The sequence below is a fragment of the Perognathus longimembris genome, chromosome 7 (assembly GCF_023159225.1).
Source record: "Perognathus longimembris pacificus isolate PPM17 chromosome 7, ASM2315922v1, whole genome shotgun sequence".
Classification (NCBI taxonomy): Eukaryota; Metazoa; Chordata; class Mammalia; order Rodentia; family Heteromyidae; genus Perognathus; species Perognathus longimembris.
In genome coordinates this window covers 56,379,825-56,402,904 of record NC_063167.1, presented here as the reverse complement: position 1 = coordinate 56,402,904, position 23,080 = coordinate 56,379,825, and the positions used below count along the sequence as shown (strand labels likewise).

The 23,080-nt window shown below is 37.2% G+C and overlaps 1 protein-coding gene across 2 annotated transcripts in view; it reads left to right on the top strand.

Annotated features, from left to right (window-relative positions):
• Positions 1 to 524: 524 nt before the first annotated feature.
• Positions 525 to 23,080, top strand: part of Adgrl4 (adhesion G protein-coupled receptor L4) — a 123,252-nt gene continuing 100,696 nt past the window's right edge. The window contains exons 1-2 of one of the 2 annotated variants that reach the window (XM_048351647.1): positions 525 to 593; positions 1,888 to 2,037. In XM_048351647.1, the coding sequence (XP_048207604.1) occupies positions 572 to 593; positions 1,888 to 2,037 (172 nt within the window). In that variant the 5' untranslated portion in view covers positions 525 to 571. The remainder of the gene's footprint in view (positions 594 to 1,887; positions 2,038 to 23,080) is intronic. The other variant, XM_048351646.1, reaches the window with a different exon arrangement.

Here is a 23,080-nt window from a genome sequence, read left to right as displayed (position 1 = left end):
GAAAGTATATACATTGGACAAATTTTTCTGGAGATAAGGAAAGAGGTTAAGACCGAGTTTTACTTCAAATTTTGTTTGAAAAAGAAAAACAGCATTTGATACTTTTTTATTTGTTTTATTCTCAAAACCTGGCACTTTTGTTTGCTTGAACTGTGTGGTTGGTTTGGTTACTTTTTAGCTATTTTTAACCTCAGCTCTAACCCTCATACCCAAGGAGCCTGATTCCCCAGCAAGGTTAAGTACTGGGCTGCAGTCTGGAAGCTGAGCCCAGGATAAGTGATTCCTACTTTGGGGTGGGTCTGCAATCTTGCTGACGGTCACTCTGCAGGGAATGGAGCCCAGGTGGCCTGGGGAACGGGGCTGGAGGCCGGACATGGCCGGCAGACACAGGGCTTGACACACACTCTAACACAAAAGAGCCCGGAAAGTGTCCCAGAGGAAGCGGGTGCGTCAGAGGGACGGGAGCCTAGCCCGGACCCTGCCGCGCCGCGCCCGCCCCAGCCATCCTGGGTATAGGGCCCTCACCTCCAGCCACTCACCACCGCAGCCAGCGCCACCGCGGCCGCCGCCAATGAAATTCCTCCCGCTTCTAGGTGAGTGCCTGGCTCCCTAGTCCTCAGGTTAAGCGATCCTTTGTAGGGGGCAGAATTGTTTTTACCCTATGAAGCTCAAATGGCAAGTTTGGCAAAAGCTGGGAGGAAAGTCAACTTAGTATTACTCAGGATGTTTTTCCCCTTGGCCTTTCAACTCTAGAGCTTAATAGTCTAAGCACAGGACTATTAGCTCTTTGTTCCTCTTAAGTCCCTCAAGCTCTCAAAGTCCAGATTTGACCTTTCTTGTGATCTCCCCCCAAAACTTGGGAAATCCAAACCATTAACACTTGAGGGAAGTTTCCTGAAATTTAAGAGCATTGCCTGCCTAGATTTTGGGCTCACTTAATATGCCACCAATTTGATGGTGCTGTGCTGAAAGAAAATAAATCACATTTCTGAAGGGGATGAATTCTGGTTTAGGTGATATATGTATAGTCTAATGTAGGCCTGAGATACAAAATTGAATGTTTAAGATCTTGTGGCACAAGAAAATAACAATTTATCTCAGATGACTGTTTTTGGAACAATGACTTCATGATTCATCACAGTTCATCTCCAAGTAGGCAAGCAACGTCGTCCTATGCTTTTTCTTATCTTTTCCTCACAGTCTACAAAGTCCCATTTCCAACCTTATTTTCAACAACTCCCAAGGAAAGTTTCATTTCCTTTCAATTTCCTTGGTTGTACTTGGGTGATGTTTCGTTTCTGACAGAACAGTCTTTAGGCAGTGTGTTGAAATTTTCTTTAATTTCCCCAAATGTAAAAGAGATGCAAGACAATTTTGTCAGGAAAAAACATTAGTGTACAGAATCGACTGCATCTTTTTTCCTAGATGTTAAGATATTATTTTTAAATAACAAAAGGATTTGACTTTGAAAGGACCCAGTATCAGATCTGCCTTGGTTTTTAGAAAATAAATAAATAAATCCCAGAAGAGACAGAGTTGCTTTACAGTCAGCAACTGCCTTTAAAAGAATTTTACTTTGGGGTGAAGAGTAATTTTGGATCATCATGAAACAATGGTCTTAATTTTCTTTTCTTTTATGAAGCTGGAATTTTTATTGTATTTTCTTTGGTTGAAATTTTCTAAGTAAAATTTAAATTTTTTTCAAGGCTTTAATCATTTTACTTGATTGTTTTTGTGCTATTGTATAGCTAAATGCTCCCTTGGGAAATTTTTATAATATATACACTTAGGAAGAAAAAGAATATTGGTATTTACTGAACTCTAACTGAACAATATAGAAGGAGGAAGGTTTTCTTTTTTTTGAAAATATGTATTTATTTTATTTAGTGTGTTTCTCCACTTTATTGAATTGCTTCTATACTCAAAATTGCACCAAAACACCCTGTCTGCCAAATGCAAAATGTGAAATTCGCAATGGAGCTGAAGCTTGCTACTGCAATGTGGGCTATTCAGGAAATGGTGTCACCATTTGTGAAGGTAAACAGTTTTTATTACCTCTTTCCATATTATCGTAAAACTAAACTGATGAACTTGTCCTCCAGAAATTAGAATGTTTTAGGTTACACTTTTAGAGCTAATGCTATTGAGAAAAATAGAAACTGAGCAAATAATGAATTTGAACTTCCTATACCCAAATTTATACTTTCTTATAGAATTTTAATTTGTTTTTATATCTGCTTTTGGTATGAACATTAACAATAGCTCTGTTTAGTTCCTGGACAACTCAGGAGCAGAGTGCAGAGTCAAAGATGCTGATAACAAGAACAGGAGATTCCTGAAGTTCATTATATACTGGTATACGAAGTCCTTAGATACTTTTGGTATTTCACTACCTAAATATAAGGACAAAATTAAGAGTTTTGCAATCTTCTCATAAATACTGTAAGTATATAAAATGGAGAGAGAACAGGCCTATAATGCATGCACTCAGAGAATGAGGCAGAAGGATTGTGACATAGGAAGATCCTGTAAGAAAAAAGAGGGCAAAAAGAAAGAAGGAAAGAATGGAGAGGAAAGGCAGGGAAGGGAGGAGAGGAGAGGGGAGGGGAAAAGGTGAAGAGACTGGAAAGGGGAGAGGAAGTGGAAAGGAAGGGAAGGAAGAAGTGAAAGGAAGCAGAAGTAGGAAGTAGAAGTATGAAACAGAGAAGAAGTCATTCTTTACTAAGGTAACATTCTTTTCATAGAACTTTTTAGTAGAGCCCAGAATTCGTAGGAAAGGATCCTAAAGAGGATGAAGTTTAGCCCATTGATAGGATATACAGAACAGCCTTTGGTAATGAAACTTAAGTGATTTTTTGGTCTAATGTCCTCACCACCACCAAAGTTCTTTCCTTTTCTTCACTAAAGGGCCAGTGAGTCTTTATTCTCTCTCATTTTCAATAGGAAACTAATTTTAGTGAGGCCAATAGAGCAACATTATGTGTAGAAGAGGAGAAACGAGTTTCAATTCATATAAATATGTTTTAACATATAAAATTAAATGACAAGTTTAAATTATACCTTTGTTATATTATGCTCTTAAATGCATTTGAAATAACATGTGCTTTGTCTAACTAAACTAGGAAATTTAGACAATGTAACAATTGCGTATACATAGTTCTTTATTACATAAGCAAGTTGTATCTCATGACTCAATTTGAAAGCCTCTTTAAAAAGATGAAATATACAGTAGATATTAAGACTAATCATCATAATCAGATTAAAACTGTACAGCAGAGCTTTGGTTTGTTTAACAGTGCTTTAGAATTAATGTTTTTGTCTTTACATGAAGCCAAAACTTGTAATCAACTATTGTGTAAGCACTACAAAACTTCATAAATACTTGTAAATTTTATTTATATTTATTTGAATGGCATAATGGAAAGTTAACAGCTGACTGACCTTCAAAATTTTATATCAGATATATTAATATGCCTTTCACTAATCATTTCAAACTGGACCATGTACTCTTTATTTGTTTGTTTGTTTTACTGCTAGTACTAGGGCTTGAACTCAGCGCCTCACTCTTGCTTAGCCTTTTCTTCTCAAGGCTGGGATGCTACCATTTGAGCCATGCCTCCTCTTTCAGCTTCTTTGCTGGTAAATTAGAAGAATCTCAAAGGCTTTTCTATCAGGACTTGCTTGAAACCGAGATCCTCAGATCTATAAGCCTCCTGAGTAGCTAGGTTTACAGGTGTGAGCCGACAGCTCCTGACTATACAGTAATACTTCATAAGCAGCATTAACTCTTTACTTAGATACTTGTCATTAGTGTCATTGTTAAAAATCAATAACATTTCCCAATTTGGACTGTGAGCAGACAACCTGCTTAAAATCAGATTTTAAGTAATTTCATTAAAGAAGAAATCTTTCGTTATTCAGTTCATTATTCAGTTTCTCTACACTGCCCCTCCCCACCTTCCTAAAATCAATAATCAGTTAAAGTATAGAAAATAAATTTTATGTTAGGGGACAAACAGTACTTTCAGACCTTTGGATGTGTATTCTTTGCTTATTCAATTTTTTAAGATTATATTAAATTTAAAATTCCTGTTCTAGTCAAAGAACATCACATATTCTACTTTTTTTGTTAGTCATGGAGCTTGAACTCAGGACCTGCATGTTGTCTCTGAGTATTTTTGCAGAAGGTTAGTACTCTACCTCTTTGAACCACAGATCCACTTCAATATATTCTCTTAATTTAGTACTCATTATCTGAGGACTGTAAAGTGTTCTTAAAGTCTTTTAAATAGTGATTTTTACCTTATTCCCTTATTACTTCCATGACAGATTTTTTTTATTTTCTCAGTAGGTATAGTAATAAGCTTTTTAAAATTAAACCTAACATGTTATGAAGATTCTTTTGTTGGATTTTTCATCTATAAGAAGACTCAATATATATTATCTTTGTTCAAATTTTATATCAAATCACTAAGACATAGCTGAAGTTCAACTATAGAGGAGTTTATCTATAGAGGATGCCTACTTTTTTAGAAATACAAGTTGTTTTCTTTTTATCATCATCACCATCTACATCATTATGATAATTTATAAAATTTAGTTATCTCACAGGAAAAATACATGTTCTAAAAATGGTTTAATTTCACTATTTTTAAAATTTTTTGGTGCTGGGATTTGAACTCAGACCTCAAATTTTCAAAGCACACTCATTACCACTTAAGCTAGAATACAATTGTTTTTTACCATGCCCAGTATTTATTTAGTAATCTAGTATTTCAAACCAGATCCTCATGCTTGCAAAGTGGGCAGTCTTATTACTGAACCAGAACTCCACCCCTGGTTGTGTTCCTTATTATTTAGTTAGGGCTTCCCTTGCCACCAGAACATGTGCCTGAGCTTAGTCCATCTGTCTGTGTCAAACTTCCCAGTAGTTAGGATAGCCAATGCAAAGCCATTTAGGCCAGCTCTTCATTGAGAGAGAGCTCCCAAGCATTTTCTGTCTAGATAGCCCTGGAACCCAGCTTACAACAATCGCAACCTCTGAAGTAGCTAAGATTATAGGCATGAGCCACTGTTACCAGGCCATGTGCAGTTTGTAAGAAGCTAGTATTGAAAAAACTTGGTTTAGATGACTTCATATAAGAAAGACATATTGACTGATTATCCTCATCACAATAATCATTACAATAGTTAATATGTATTGTGCATGGAATCCAAGGCATTAATGAGCACCATGTCTTCTCTGGGATTATTCTCATTTTAAGCTGAGGATATAGTCTTAGAAAGGGTAAATAAACATCTCAGTGGATACAACAAAGAAGTGGTAGAACCAATACTTTCACTCAGGTTTCACAGCCTGTATTCCTAATCTATTTATTTGACCACAGGGCCTCTGCTTAGAAAATACCCCTGTGCCCCCAGATAGGAGGCATGAATAAGAAATTGTCCTTGACTTGCAGTGTATGCTGAGGGAAAAACTAGAAAACTATAACAATGATTATGATGTGACATTATAAAAGAAAAAATATGCAAAGGAACTTGAGATGCACTTGCAGAGATGCCTTCCAGTTGGAAATGATATTTAAGATGAAATCTCAATAATAGGAAAGATTTGCCAAGCTTTACAAAGCAGCAAAGGAAAGATAGGCAAAAAGAAGCTGCAGTGAGCAATGTCTAAAAGTTGAACCTGTGTGATGTTTCTTTTGAGTAGATCATGAAGGATTTGTATCCCAATGCAAACCAGTGAAAGGGTCAGTCAAGATGACAAATGTATTAGCTTTAGTATGTTAACAAATAAAGGGAGCCATTGCCAGGTATTAAATATCTAAGTTATATGATAAATTTTGAGTATCAGGTAGATTTAAAATGCATTGGTAAGGCACTGGGAATATGGCCTAGTGGTAGAGTGCTTGCCTCATACATGAAGCCCTATGTTTGATTCCTCAGCACCACATATACAGAAAATCCAGAGGTAGTTCTGTGGCTCAAGTGATAGAGTGTTAGCCTTGAGGAAAAAGAAGCCAGGGACAGTGCTCAGGCCCTGAGTTCAAGCCCCAGAATTGATAAAAAATAAAATAAAATGCATTGGCAAGGGTCCGCCAAGAAGCTGTTTGACCCAATCTATAAAAACTATTAATGGCTCACATTTGCTCAATGTATTGCAGCTTATTTCACTCATACCTAATACCTCTTAATTCTGATATCAAACATCTGAAATGGAAAGGACCGCTACTACTTTTGTCTATGTATAACTTTATTGCTGATATAAGTAGATTTGATGGAAGTCCAGACAACACTATTTTCTATATGAGAGAAACAGGATCTTGAAAGCTGAAATGAATTTTCCTATACCCCAAGACCGAGTAATAGAGTCAGAACTCAAAAACTGAGATCTCAGCCTTCTCAGTATTACTACAAACAGCAACATATTGCTAACTAACTAACATAATTAGGGTAGTATAAGCTTTTGGAAAAATTGGTAGGAAAAGATCATTTAATAGGAATTTGTCATTTTACTAGATGTATCGATATAACAGTAGTTTATTGGAATATTTGTGTTATCTTGATGTTTACAAGCATTGTAAGAAAAGAAATGGAGGGTCAGAGCAGTGCTTTACACCTAAAATCCCAGCTACTTAGGAGATGTTGATCAGGAGAACTATGATTCAAAGAAAGCCTGAGCAAAAAGTTAGGGAAATCAGTCTCAACAAAGTGCCAACCATCGTATGCACCCATAATTCTAACTATGCAGGAGGCATAGGTATAAACACCACATTCTTAGGCTTGCCCAAGGCAAAAATGCAAGACCAGATTGAAAAAAAAAATAACCAAAGCAAAATGGACTTAGTAACATGGATGAAGTAGTAGGGAAATTACCTAGCTAGTGCAAGGCTCAGAGTTCAAACCCCAGAACCAGATAAAGAAGTCAGAACAGAAAGAAGAGGAGAAGGATGAAGAGGAAAACTAAGGAAGTGGAGAAATTTGTGAAGAAAATATTAAGGTATATTTAAAAGTATTGCAGTTTTTGATGATATTTAACTCTAAGAGATTTGTTTAGCTTCAAAACGCATGTTATTCTTGCTATTATTTATGCTTTATTTTACTTGGTGTATGAAATTTTCATCAGTATATAGAAAGTGAGAGATTGCTCACTCTCCAGAATCTTTATAAATATAGAAAATATAATATTCTAACACTGACAGTAACATAACCTTCACTGTTCTTCAGAATAAAGTGAGCTGTAAGAAGTCAGAAGGAGGAATAAGTAGAAACATGTAATAGAGGGTATGTGGGTCTGAGAACAGATGTAAGAGACAGCCCACCTACTGTCAGACAACACTTACTACATAGGGCTGTTTGGGGAGATTCATGGAATCGGAGTAAGAAATTCCATTACTCTGGGAAAGGGGAGGAAATGTCACAATATTGACAGGTTTTTAGGTATGTATAAACATCTTTCCATACCTTCGAATATGACTATTACGAAACATCACAAGTAAAATAATAAGGTTTGGATAGCAACATTAGGAAACACATTTTCCATTTCAAAAGCAATTTTCAGGGTTAGTGATAGAGTGCTTGCTTCATATACATAAAGCCCTGGGTTCGACTCCTCAGCACCACATATATAGAAAAAGCCAGAAGTGGCACTGTGGCTCAAGAAGTAGAGTGCTAGCCTTGAGCAAAAAGAAGCCAGGGACAGTGCTCAAGCCCCGAGTCTAAGCCCCGGGACTGGCCAAAAATAAAAAGCAATTTTCATAAAAATCTAATAACCATAAGCTGTAGAACTCAATTGGGAAAATGTTAAAATAAACTAGAAAACAATCTGATACCAGTATAAGTAGAGCAAACTGACATGTGACATGCAGTAGGGGCCTAAGAATTAGAATTGACCCATGGATTCACAGAATGTGGGTGGTGTACCAATTCAAACACTTCACAAGAAGTTCTGAGGACAAATAATTACTTCCATAAAATTTATTCCTTAGTAATAGAAAAAATGATGCTCATCAAAATAAGCAAATTAATAGACATCAGAATAAATGTGAGGCATACAAAATGTATGTGCAGATAAGTCTTGTGTGTATTTGCACATCAGTTCACATAATTAACTATACTTTCTAAACTTTATCTTGTAAGTAATAATTAAAGATTTCAATATTTAATGAAGTTATCATTTCCACAATACAAATGTAAATAGAAACTTATTCTGCTTACTTTAGTACTGCAGTCATACACTATTTCACCTTTCACTCTGATACATAGAGATACAGATTGAACATTCCTAAACCAAATATCTGAACTACAAAATGCTTTACCATCTGTAGCTTTTTGAATGCCAATGTGATATCACAGTACAAACTCCACATACTTATACGGTACCATGTAATATGTTGGAGATCACAAATCACCTTGAAAATTTTATAGATATGGAGCTTCTGGGAAATTATATACTCAGAATGAAGAAAGGACCAAGACTTCTCAGTTCAGATAATCTTGGAAAAGCAGTGTCTCACAAAAACTTCTAGTGTGTTCTTGTTTGTGGTCTTTGGGTAGATGCCCAAAAGTGGGGCTGCTGGGTCACAGGGGAGCTCTTATGTTTAGCCTTCTGAGGAACCCCCATACCTCCATACCGCTTGCCAGAGTGGCTGAACCAGCTTTTCATTCCCACCAACAATGAAGTACGGTTCCATATTGGCCACATCCCCTCCAACATTTATTATGGTTAGTTTTCTTGATATAGGACATTCGTACTGGGGTGGGATGGAACAATGTTCATCGCAGCACAATTTGTCATAGCTAAAATATGGAACCAACCCAGATGCCCCTCAGTAGACGAATGGATCAGGAAACTGTGGTACATACACACAATGGAATTTTATTCCTCTATCAGAAAGAATGACATTGCCCATTTGTAAGGAAATGGAAGGACTTGGAAAAAAATTATACTAAGTGAAGTGAGCCAGACCCAAAGAAACATGGACTCTATGGTCTCCCTCATAGGGAATAATTAGCACAGGTTTAGGCTAGTCACAGCAGAGGATCACAAGAGCCTAAGTATGCCCTTATGAATACATAAGATAATGCTAAGTGAAATGAAATCCATGTTAAGGAAACGAGTGTTATGTCACTGTTGTAATTACTTTCAACATGCCATGTGAAACCGTAGCTTCTATTGTTGATGATCCTCTTGTATCCCTTTTGGTGGTTGTACCCACACTATCACTTTATCTTATCTGAGTGCATTGGAAACTGTATATACTGGTGTTAGAACTAGGAAACTGAAAGGGAATACCAAAATCGAGACCCAAAAGATAAAAAGACAAATGACTACAAAAGCAATACTTGCAAAACTGTTTGGTGTAAAGCAACTGAACAACTCATGGGGGAGAGGGAAAGGGGGAGGGAGGAGGGGGGAATGAGGGAGGAGGTAACAAACAGTATAAGAAATGTGCCCAATGCCTAACATATGAAACTCTAACCTCTCTGTACATCACTTTGACAATAAATAAGAAAAAAAAAAGATAAGGAATAAACTTTTCCATAGGCTATGATGAAAAAAAAGAACGTCTACACCCCTCTTTTTATTGTATTATTGGACATCCTTCCATACTTGTTTCAGCCCTCAGCATGCTTTGACAGTTCTCATAGTCCACCTGAAATTTTTCTTGTCCTTTTACATTGATTTCCTTCCTGCCTGTCACTGTGTCTAGTTTACTCCATACCTTTTTATTTTGCTTCTTTCTTTTGAAATCCTCAGAGTGTGTTGGCTTTTGATTTTTATGAAATACTTAAAATATTTGAAGGTTTGGGAAACATTTTTAATAATATTATATACACATCCTGGTTCATATGTAACATGTACAATGAAAAAATACTTCAGAGTTTGTGCATAAATGTAGTTTTTTACACATTTCAGAACAAGTTCATGAATGATAATACTAAATATCTGGAAAAGTAGGAACTCTGATGTGCTTCTAGATACTCATATATGAGAAAGGTTCAAGTTTTGTATTTTGGGGGGATTTCTTGCACAGGATTGGAAATGTAAATCAGGTAAAAATATTATCTAACTTAACTCAGGACTTCCATTCCAGGACACAAAATTTCTGTGAACTTCATCCAAATAAATCAAACACCCTCACCAATCCACAAAATTATTTTCCTTATGCTAGAAAAAATGTGACCTCTATTCTCAAGAAGGATTGTACAATGGCGAGAAGAAAACTTACCATAGTAATTTGGTGGCATTTCCTCAAAAATATCCATTCCATAAGATTACAAATTTCATCAGTGATTTGAAAGAGACAAATCAAACAATATGTGGAAACATTATCTTAAAAAGAATAAAAGGAACAGGGTCTTGTGTCATTTGAACTTTTCCAGTCAGTTTGAGTTTTAGAAAGGCCAACCTTCTTCGAACAGTGTCAGTGTTTCAAAATTTCAAAAAGTTTCACATTTTATTTTTTGTTGATTTTACAAAGCAGTGATAAAATTAATGATATAATAATTGGGCATTTTTTTCTCATTATAAATTATTTCAAGTAATCTATGATGAAACATCATAAAATGTTTCTTTTCATAGTAGCATTGGTTATTTTTAATAATTTTCTAATTAGTAACACTGTGATAGATTTATTACATTTCTAAAACCAGAAAAGCAGTATTAACTAATAACACAGTGGTAAAGTTAGTAAAAATGAACACACAGCTTTTGAGTTCTAATTTCAACAATCAATTATCCAAAATTCTGTATTATATCCATTTTAAGTGATATTCCTTACAGTATGTTTTCAAATTAGGCATCAGAAATACCAACTGAATTAAGGTGCAGATTTTCCCAGGAGAGAGTGAAAATATCACTCTCTCCTTTTACATTAGGCTAAACATCAATTTACAAGTTAAATAGACAAGATAATCTCGGTATAAACATGTGCCCTATTTTAAGTGCTGATGGTAAAGCATCAATGCAATAAAAATGGAATCTTATTTTATAGAATTAGTTTTTTCTTTTTCATGAAAAATGAACATAGGACCTATGCCATCTAATAGTTTCAGTTGAAACATATCTTTAGTAGCCACTAAGATTCAATTCAGAAAAATGTCATATCATATATCATACATACACAAGGCCCTGGGTTTGATCATCAGCACTGGTATGGGGAGTGGGGAGGGAGGTGAGAGAGAGAGAGAGAGAAGAGAGGAGAGAGGATAGAGGAGAGAAGAGAGAGGAGAGAGTGAAGAGGGAGAGAGATTATTTCACTTGATTGTTGAGGCTGAAAAATTCTAGGCTGAACCAGGGAAGCCACTAAGATTACCCAGTTTTGTTTTGTTTTTCATTTGTTCAGATGAGGTCTCTCTAACTGTTTCTCCCTGGCTGGCTTTGAATTTCAATTTTCCTGATTTCTACTTTCCAAGTAGCTAGGATTACTGATGTAAGAGTCCACACCTGGCTTGCTTTGTTTTTGTAGATCTGCTATTGTATATGTTTTAGGATTTCAGACTTTACTCTTCAGAACTGGTGAGTTTTCCTTGTCAGTTTGAATGTCAGTTATCTACCACCCCCTTACCAGACTACTTCACAGACATGATTTTTGCAGTAAATTATTTAATATATTATTTATCTACTTGACAGTTATTTTTCCAAAGTTTCAGATTTATAGTTTAATATAAAAGGTACTGCTGAGGTTAATTTTATTCTCTGTTTAAATTAGGCATTATTCTAAGCACTTTAGACATATTTGTGAATTTAATTCCTGTACTCTCTGAAGTAAGGACTAATATATCAATTTATGGATTAAGTATAGATTTATCAAAAATTGCTTCAAATTTTTCTGTGAGGTAACTCTACAAATAAAGATAATAAGTTACAAATAAATCATTAATTCACTCTATTTACTCTTTACCCTAAACAGTATAAAACTTATTAAACACCCTCACATCACCCCCAGAAGCCTTGAAGCACAACACACTATTTTATTACTCTAATACTGGACTTTCTCCTCCTTTTGCAAGATAGATTTTATTACAGAAAATATATTTAGTTCAAAATAATCCTATCATCCTGATTGGAAGAGGGTAGGAAATCTATGTGTGTGTGTGTGTGTGTGTGTGTGTGTGTGTGTGTGTGTCAGTGTCTGTGTTTCTATAATCTCAAACATTCATACCGACTATATAAATTTAATTAAGCTATCAAAAAATTATTAAAACTCCCTACCTAGTAAAGGCCCTGATGTTAAAATGTTTGTAAGTTTAAATAGTTTGATGAAATTCACAAATGAAATATAACTTTTTAATTCTTGTCTATCTACCCATTAAGCCAAGTGAAATGACAACAAAAGAGATAGAATCAGGGGCTGGAAAAGTATGTCAAGTGGTAGAATTCCCACTGAGCAAGCTCAAGGCCCTGGGATTAAACCCTAATATGAGGACAAAAAAGAGGGGGAAGGAATCAGTGGAGGATCAGAGATTGGCCATTAGAATCTACACATTAAGAATGATTTTCTGCCTGGCACCAGTGGCTCACACCTATAATCCTACCTACTCAGGAGGCTGAGATCTAAGGATCTTGGTTCAAAGCCAGCCCAGGCAGGAAATGCCATAAGAATCTTATCTCCAATTAACCACCAGATAACTGGAAGTGGTGCTGTCTTTCAAAGTGGCAGCCTTGAGCTGAAGAGCTGAGGGAAGCACCCAAGCCCAAAGTTCAAGCCCCATGACTGACAAAAAAAAGAAAAAAAGTGATTTCCTTCTGAAAGCCAAAATAGTGAGCAGATGCTTAGTAAACATATTAACAGGTGCAGAAAAGTTTATCAGACCTCAAACTTAAGAAAAAATTTTCTATCTCTACATAGGTGTACAACATTGTTGTACAAAGGTGTTGTCATTCAAAAAAGCAATACTACTTTGATGCAAAGAATCCTGATTAATGCCACCCCTTTCATTTTCTTCCCCATCCCTGTCCTCTATCTTCCTTTTTAAAAAACTATTATCGTAGACTTGATGTAGAGAGGGAAATATCTACATGAATCAATTCTCCCCTTCCATCTCTCTCTCCTGGTCCTCCACTCACCCACAAGATATCCAGTTCATTTTCCCTCATGGTGACTGGTGAGCATCGCTGTTGTGTTTGTTCACCCTTGTTCCACCTTTTATGTGCCCTCCTTTACCCTCCCAAATACAAAGAAACAAGACAAAGGAAAATAAAAAAAAACAGCAGCAATGGCAACAAATAAATATCTCTTGTTTACTTTGCTTAGAGTTCATTTCATAGAATATTATTTTACATGTTCTTCTGCACACAGCTATTGAGCACTGTTCCTGGTTTCTTTTTGCTCAAGGCTAGCATTCTACCACTTGAGCTACACTCCTACCTGTAGCTTTTTCTATACATGGTGCTGAGGAATAGAATCCAGAGTTCCATACATACTAGGCAAGCATTCTACCACTAAGCCACATTCTCAAGCCCCCTTCTCCATATTTTTAAATTAATTGAGAATTTTATTTCTTTCAGCTTGTAAAGCTTGTGACAAGATGGTGTCTCCATCTGAAAAAAAAGACTTTGTCTAAATACAAACAATGCATTTTAATTCTCCAAATATACTTTGTCTTTCACTATATACATTTGTTTTCATTCTATTTAGTAGTTTGAAGTCAAATAAAAATTCACAGGTTTAGGAGAATGTGTGGGAAATAAGTTGATCTCTGAATGTTTTATCTCACCTAATTTTCCACTTCTTGTCTGTATCAGATATTATTTGATACCCTGCTTTTTTTAATTTAATTTAATTTTTTTTGTTTGTTAATTGAACACAAATTTTTTTACAAGGTGTTGTGCAAAAAGGGTACAGTTACATAGTAGGGCACTGTGTACATTTCTTGTGATATCTTACATCCTGTTTTTCTATGCCTTCTCTAGGTCAGGTAGACATATATACAATATACAATGTATCAAGAACATATACAGTATTCACAGACTTGGTCTCTACTGTCTCTCTGTCTCCCTTTGTTAACAGTCATATATCAGGGAGATCATGCCCCTTTGTTTTCTGTGTTCTAGGCTTGTCTCTCTCAACATTATTTGTTCAAGTTCTGACCATTTCCCTGCGAATAACAATATTTCACCATTCCTAATCGCTATGTACTATTCCATTGTGTATAAGTACCATATTTTTTGGATCCATTCGTCTGTGGAGGGGCATCTGGGTTGTTTCCATATTTTGGCTATTGTGAATTGTGCCGCAATAAACATGGAAGTACAAATGTCTTTTTGATATCTTGAGACTTCTGTTTAGGATAGATGCCTAGGAGTGGTATGGCCGGGTCATAGGGTAGGTCTATATTGAGCTTTTTGAGAAACCTCCATACTGTTCTCCAAAGTGGTTGTACTAATTTCCACTCCCACCAACAATGGAGAAGGGTTCCTCTTTCCCTGCACCCCCTCCAGCATTTGTTGTTTCCTGAGTTCAGAGTATAGGCCATTCTAACTGGGGTGAGGTGGTATCTCAGGGTTGTTTTTATTTGCATTTCCTTTACCACGAGGGATGTTGAGCATTTCCTCATGTGTTTCTTTGCCATTTTTATATCTTCTCTAGTGAAGTCTCTCTTTAGCTCCTTTGCCCATTTCCTAATAGGTTTATTGGGCTTGGAGGGGCTTAGTTTTTTGAGTTCTCTGTAGATGACTGATATCAGGCCTTTGTCTGTTGCTGTGCTGGTAAATATCTTTTCCCATATCGTTGGCTGTCTTTCAATTTTGGTGGCTATGTCCTTAGCTGTGCAGAAACTTTTTAATTTGTAGTAGTCCCATTTGTCGAGTCTTTCCCCTATTTGTTGTGCCCCTGGGACTATATTCAGGAATTTCCTTTCTGTGCCTATAAGTTCTAGCGTCTTTCCTACTCTGTCCTTCAGTAGTTTCAAGGATTCAGGTCTGATATTGAGGTCCTTGATCCATTTTGAGTTGATCTTGGTGCATGGTGATAGGCTTGGGTCTACTTTGAGTTTTCTGCATATGGCTGCCCAGTTCCCCAGCACCAGTAGTTGAAGAGGCTATGTTTATTCCATTGTATGTCTTTAGCTCCTTTGTCGAATATCAGTTGGCTGTAAGAGTGCAGTTTTATTTCTGGGTCTTCAATTCTAATCCATTGGTCTTCCGATCTGTTTTTATACCAATACCATGCTGTTTTTGTTATGATGGCCCTGTAGTAGAGCTTGAAGTCTGGTATTGTGATGCCTCCTGCACTGCTTTTTTTGCCTAGATTTGCTTTGGCTATTCTAGGTTTTTTGCTGTTCCATATGAATTTATGGATTGCTTTCTCTATTTCAGTGAAGAATGTGGCTGGGATTTTGATAGTTATTGCATTGAATTTGTATAACAATTTGGGCAATATGGCCATTTTCACTATATTGATTCTGCCTACCCATGAGCATGGGAGGTCTTTCCATCTCCTTGTGTCTTCTTTGATTTCCCTTAGTACATTTTTATAATTTTCATTAAATAGGTCCCTCAAATCCTTGGTTAAGTTGATCCCTAGGTACTTTATTCTTTTTTTGGCTACTGTAAATGGAATTATTTCCATAATTTCCTTTTCTGTTTGTATATTGCTGGTGTACAGAAAAGCTGCTGACTTTTGTGGATTGATTTTGTATCCTGCTACTTTACCAAATTGGTTTATTAGGTATAGGAGTTTGGGTACTGAGTTTTTTTGGTCCTTCAGATATAAGATCATGTCGTCTGCGAATAAGGATAACTTGATTTCTTCCTTGCCGATGTGGATCCCTTTGATGTCCTCCTCTTGCCTTATTGCTATGGCTAGGGACTATGTTGAAAAGAAGTGGGGAGAGTGGGCATCCTTGTCTTTTTCCTGAGTTTAGGGGGAATGATTTAAGTTTCTCTCCATTTAATATGATATTAGCAGTTGGTCTGTTGTATATGGCTTTTATTGTTTTGAGGAATGTTCCATCTATTCCTGTTCTCTCCAAAGCTTTTAATAGGTATGGATGTTGTATTTTGTCAAAGGCTTTTTGGGCATCGACTGAGATAACAATGTAATTCTTAATTTTAGATCTGTTTATGTGGTGAATTACGTTGATTGATTTATGGATGTTGAACCATCCTTGTGACTGTGGGATGAAGCCTACTTGGTCATGATGTATGATTTTCTTGATCAGTTTCTGGATCCTGTTAGCTAATATTTTATTGAGGAGCTTTGCGTCTGTGTTCATTAGTGATATTGGTCTGTAGTTCTCTTTTTTTGTTGGGTCTTTGCCTGGTTTGGGAATGAGTATGATATTGGCTTCGTAGAATATGTTTGGGATTTCTCCCTCTGTTTCTATTTCACGGAAGAGTTTGAGGAGTATTGGTATTAGCTCCTCACTAAAGGTTTTGTAGAATTCGTTGGTGAATCCATCTGGGCCTGGGCTTTTCTTTGTTGGGAGGTTCTTGATTACCTCCTGTATCTCACTGTAAGTTATTGGTTTATTTAGTTGATTTATTTCTTCTTGGTTCAGTTTGGGCAGTTTGTACTTCTCTAAGAATTGATCCATTTCTGTAAAGTTATTGTTTTTTGCTGAGTAGAGGTTTTGGAAATAGCTCCTTATGATTGTTTGAATATCGTGTGTACTTGTAATTTTTCCGGTGGAGTCCTTGATTTTACGTATATGAGTCTCTTCTCTTCTTTTTTTTGTAAGTCTTGCAAGGGGTCTATCAATTTTGTTTATTTTCTCAAAGAACCAGCTTTTAGTCTTATTTATTTGTTGAATGGTCTTTCTATTTTCAATCAGATTTATCTCTTCTTTAATCTTTGTGATCTCTCTCCTCCTAATCGTTTTAGATTCTGTCATTTCTTGTTTCTCCAGTTGTTTTAGTTTCATCGTGAGGTTATTCACCTGCTCTGCTTCCATTCTTTTAATGTGAGTGCTGAGGGCAATGATCTTGCCCCTCAGTACTGCCTTAGCTGTGTCCCATAGGTTTCTTTGTGATGTGTTTTCATTGTCATTGTGACTTATGAATTCGTTGATTTCATCTTTAATTTGGTCTGTGGCCCAAGTGTTGGATAACAGTGTGGGGTTTAGCCTCCAAGAGTGTGTATAGCCTCTGTGGTATCCTTTGTTGTTGAGGGTTACCTTTAATCCACTGTGATCAGATATAATACATGGGATGAAGTCAGTACTTTTGTATTTGCTGAGGTTCTTTGTGTGGGCTATGACGTGGTCTATTTTGGAATATGATCCATGGGCTGCTGAAAAGAAGGTGTATTCGGTCTCTGTAGGGTGGAAGATTCTATATAGGTCTGTCAAATCCATTTGGGAAATGGTGTTACTTAGGTCCTCAGCTCCCTTGCTAATCCTCTGGGTGTTGGATCTGTCTCTTGGACAGAGTGGGGTGTTAAGGTCCCCCACTATGATTGTGTTTGCATCTACCTTGTTCTGTAATTCTGTGAGAATTTGCTTGACATATGTAGGGCCTCTTTTTTTCGGTGAGTATATATTTATCACCGTGATGTCTTGATTCTCGATTTTTCCTTGTATTAGTATGTAGTGTCCTTCTTTGTCTTTTTGAGTTGATTTTTAATGCAAAGTCCATTTACTTGTTGGGTTGTTTTTTCTTGTATTTAGTGAGCTGTTTTTTCTGTTGGATTTTGGCTATTGTAGTTTCTTTCTAATTCTGTCTGTGTGTCTTGTACGATCTCTGTTGGGTGTGGCTCCCCTCTTAGAATTCGCTGTAGGGCTGGTTTTTTATTCACATACTCCTTTAGCTCCTCTTTGGTGTGGAAAGATCTGGTTTTCCCTTCGAATGTGAACTCCAATTTCGCTGGATATTTGATCTGAGGTTGCGTATTGTTAACCTTAAGTACTTGGATGGTGTTCTTCCACTCACTTCGTGCTTGGTAAGTTCGTGTGGATAAGTCAGCTGTTATTCGAATCCTCTTCCCATTGTAGAAAATTTCCTTCTTCACTTTGGCTGAATTCAGAATTTGCTCTTTAATCTTGAGGTCTGAAATCTTGAATATTATGTGCCTTGGGGTGGCTTTTCTGGGGTCTGGCCTGCCAAGTGTCCTTTAGGCTTCGGTTACTTGGATGGGGTCCCCTGTGAGATTGGGGAAGTTTTCTGCAATAACTTTTTTAAGAACATGTTTAAGCCCTCTGCTCTGGTATTCAGCTCCTTCTTCTATTCCAATTATGCACAGATTATATCTCTTGTCTTTGTCCATTAGTTCCTGGATTAGTCTGCCCTGAAGCTTCACCGTTTCTTGGAGTGTGGTCATTTTCTGGTTGTTGTCGGCTGCTTCATCATCCAGGCGAGAGCTTCTGGATTCCATATGGTCCACTCTTTGTGTTATAGTTTCAATTGTGGAGTTTATGGATGTCAGAGAGCTATTTATGGTTGTCAGATCAGCTCTGATCATGGAAATTTCTTCCTTCAAAGAGTTGTATTTTAAATCTATTTTTTCATGCATTTCAATTCTCAGGATGTTAAGATTCTCTTTAAAGTAGGCTTGGATTGTATCCATTTTTGCTTCCATTTCTTTCTTGGCTTCTTGGGTATCCTTCAAGATTTCCACTCTAAACTCCTGGAATTGTTTTCTGATTTCATTTCTGATGCTTTCCATCATTCCTGTTAACATGGCCTCATTTGCTTTTTTAATCTCCATCTCCTCTTCAGTCATGCTGCTTTTTGGAGCTGCGAGTTTGCTTGCTCTTTGATGAACTGTGTTATGTTTCTTTGTGACTTGCCCATCTGGAAATCTGTGGCTGGCTTCTCAGGTTTGGTTTGTAGCTCTGCCCTCCCTCCTGTGTAGGCATGTCTACTGGGGCAGGTGCTGCCGCTGTGGCCCCGCCCACCAGTGCCGGGTATGCCTACCAGAGCGGCGCTTTCGGGGGGGGGGGGGGTCCCGCCATCCTGTGCACTGTGCGCCCGCTACAACAGGCACTGGCACTGTGGCCCCGTCCTCTTTAGCGGGGTACGCCTCCCAGAAGCGAGCCCCAGGTTGTTGGGTTGTGTTTGCGCCCTCCCGCGAGTCCGTTGGGGGGGGCGGTATGTGTGGGGCCCAGTGGGATCGACTGTCTGGGCGTGGGTTAGCACCCTCAGACCTCGCCTCCACTGTGAGGGGGGGATGTGATCAGGCCCAGGTGTCCCTGCTGTGCTGGTATTGCCCACCAGCGCCTGTGGTTTTATTTGTAAGAGTCCTTGAGGTCCAGGCGTCTCGGGTGGGGCTTGCACTGCCGGCTGTCCCCTGGCCCCTGTTGGGAAGGGGGTGGGGCTGGTGTGGCCAGTTCAGGAACCTGTGTGGCCTTGGGGCTGCTCCACCCTTCCCCTGCTAAACTGATTTCCCAGCGCTTCCCGCCTGATTTGGGGGTTCTTTGTTCCCTCAGTGTGGGGAGGGGGAGGGAGGGAGATCTAGCTTCTTTGTAGGGCTTGGGTCTCTGATAGCTGGTCTCCCATTCGGTGAGGGGGTAATGGGGGACTCACTCTTCCTGGATTGTGTGTGTGTCCCGCGCAGCCGTTGGTCCTTCAGGGGGTGGCGAAGTGTCGTGGTGGCTTCCTCGGTTCCCTCCTTCTGCCACGCTGGGTTCCCCAGCCGCCGTCTGTCTGAACCTGGTGTGGACCCGAACTTCTCGTCGCTGCCGTAGTGTGTCTTGGTCCGTACCCTCCCTAGTGACCGTGGGGTCTCCGGCTCTCTGAGTTCTGCGCTCCCGGCAGCCTGTCTGCTGATCGCCGGGTTCCCCTTTCCCAGCCTGGCCCTGTTTGGGCCAGAGTCGGCTGGTGGGGGGAGGGTGCCCTGGAGATTCTCAGGCTCCGTGTAGGTTTCCAGCTCTTCTTTTTTGCTCCTTTTTGTTTTCCTGCGTTTCTCCACTGCTTCTGGTGGCTGGTTTTGCTGGGTTCTTGATGGGGTGTTGGGTGTTGGAGTTCCCAGCTCGCTATTTAGTTGGGGTGAGTGGGGGTGCCTCCCTACTGTGTCGGCGCCATCTTCCAATCCCTATACCCTGCTTTTTAATTAACCATCAAACACCAAATTGGTCCCAAGGATCAACAGTTGCAGTACATTTGTATAATGTGCTAGTCAGCTACATGAGATAATTTCACTGTAAATTGAATCATATGCATTCACGTAGATGAATCTACCATTTGGATTGTTCAAAAAATTGAACAAAGCATAAGAAAACTGGGATTTTTCTAAATATGCACATATTAAGGAACTTTTGAAATTAACTTTTGAAATATTTTATATTCGGTAACTATTTTACTCCATTAGCATAGAGCCTAGAAAAAAGTTTCTAACTTTTAATTACTATAGTTTTGGTGTAGTTGTGAGGATGGAGAGGGGGAGGAAAAAAGAAAAAAAAAAACACATGGATAACAATTGGAATACAGAGAAGGTACTCCAGCTTCTGAAGTAGGTGATCGTATTCTATATTCAAGTCAAAGGATTTTCATTAAAAATGTGATTAACTTGAGTGTCATTGGTCAGACAAGCTCAATTCCTACAAAATCCTTTTATAGAGGATTTATTGAAGGTAATGCTATTTTCCATTTTAACATGATTTTTTTTTTCTGAAGCTTTAAATTTCAGGCACATAATCCGTATTACCTAGAAATCCAGATTAGTATACAGTCTCCTTACAATTGTTTAAAAGTTTTCAAATAAATGACTGGAAGACAGAATGCTAAAACTATTTAAACCTTGTATTTATTCTAAGAAGGAAATTAACACTTTAGTTCTTTATTTACCACAGAAAGAGATAATGACTTCCTTTAAGAAGATTAGAATCTATCCAAACATTGTAGGCTAAATATAGCATACAAAGCCTTGGGCCATTTGTGAAAATACTATCAGGGAGAAAAACCAGTGACTGAGTTTCTGCAGTGCATTTTTTAGGTACACAGATTTAATTTAGAGATTATGGTTTGAAAATAAAATTTACTGTATGAGTGTTTTTGGCTGATAAGAAATTGATTTCGTGACCTTGGTGCACATTAATTGAAATATCTGGCAATGTGTCTCGACTAGGTTAAGAAACCAAAATTACTTGGAGCCATATTATTCTTTCACATTTAACTTCCAAGTAAAATCACTTCATTACCATTACAACAGAGGAAACTTTTAGCTAGTGAACCTTCTTCAACTGCGTAAAAGATAGGTTTATATAACTAATACTATAATTTGTTGTCTTCCTATACTGAAGGTAGAATCCTATAATTTATTTATTATATTAAAGATTAAATATAGCCAGGAGCTGATGGCTCACACCTGTAATTCTAGCTACTCAGGAGGCTGAGATCTGAGGATCACAGTTCAAAGCCAGCCTGGGCAGGAAATGCCCTGAGACTCTTTATCTCCAATTAACCACCAGAAAACTGGCAGTGATGGTATGGCTTAAGTGGTATAGAGCTAGCCTTGGGGTTAAGAGCTCAGGGACAGGGCCTAGGCCCAGACAAAAATACCCACAACAGCAAAAAAAAAAAACAAAAACAAAAACAAAAAAAAAAAACAAAGAAAAACTTTATTAATGCTCCGCACTTTGTTCTTATTTGTAAATGGAGGATTGTGGGAAAGTAGATTAAATATAGTATTTTATATGTTCTAATATTTTAAAAGTTGTATTTTCAAAATCATAAATGATAAAGCATGTGTTATTGAGCAGATGGAAAAATAAATCAAGATTTTTTAATCAATTATATTTTACAATATAATTTTTAATGTATTAAAGTACAATCTTAAGTGTCTATCTACTTCATACAATCTAAATGCTACCTTTTTCATAGTTTTATATTCTGGCTCTAATTAGCACAGAAAAAAAGATTTCAGAGAATTAAAAACCACTATGAAATTTGTAAAAGCTGCCCTCCCCCTAAAATTACTCAACTTAGTCATCAACATGATATATTTTCATGCTATTTTCCTTTTGTATCCACAACATCTGAATCAAAATGGAGACCTCTGTACATTTGGAAGGTCCAGTAGTCAGTCTATACACCTCAGTCTGTTGAAGGACTTCCTATTGTTGATTCTCTGCTGCAGAAGTACACATCTGGACCTCACATAACTTAATAGCAAATACATAATTGAGGTCAAGTTTAACAATTAAGATCAGAATTTAGAAAGGAATAAGAAGACTTTTGCATTTTTGATCATTAAAGTTGACATTTGCTGCCAACTAACTCATATTCTGATGCAATTAAACAGAAGCTAAGATGGTTCTAACACTTGATTGGTCATTTTGCCTTTGTGGAAATTTTTGATATTCTGTAATTTGATATTTTGAAATAAGATACACACATATACATACACATATATATATGCACACACACACATAGTGTCAGAAAGAGTATTCTTACACTGAGTTTCCTGTTGCCATATGGAAGATAAGTCCTAAAGATTATTTCTGGACCTTTATAAACACAGAAACCTATTAAGAATAATTTGAAAAAGTACAACAAGTCTCTGTTGTATATGCAATGCAGGAAAGCAAACAGATGCTTGATTGTAGTATTATGTTTGCTGAACTAATGTTATGTTAATTGCACTAGTTTCATAGTGGAATAGCATGTGGAGAAGAATGATCATTTAAATGTGCTTTGGATTTTGAATTTTAGTTTATTATTAGACAAATATGCCAGAAATTTTCAGCAGAAGCATTAAGTGTTCTTTTATAGTCAACAATCCCTTAATACTTATCTGAAAAAAAAAATCAGATAGTTGCATTAAGAATAAACAAATATATATTCATCTGAATATATGCAAGATTTCTTATAGGAGTCCATAGTACAAATTACTATGTTAAGAAAATAAAAACTAAATCTTATCAATTGTTAAAAGAATTCAGTGCTCACTAATTGTGATCCAAAGACTTATAACTACAGTTAATGCCTCCTTAGTTGCAGATAACTTTCTGTACTAGCCAGTGAAGTTATCTTATAAACATGCAAACATGACACAGGTAGAGAATAGGATTTAAAATAAAAAATAATAATAAATTGTAGTACGTATGGAAACCAAAAGTATCATTATTTTCTTTTAAAGTAGGCCCCAATAGTATACACATTAGGTTGGTGACCCTAACAAGATATGGGCATCAGAAT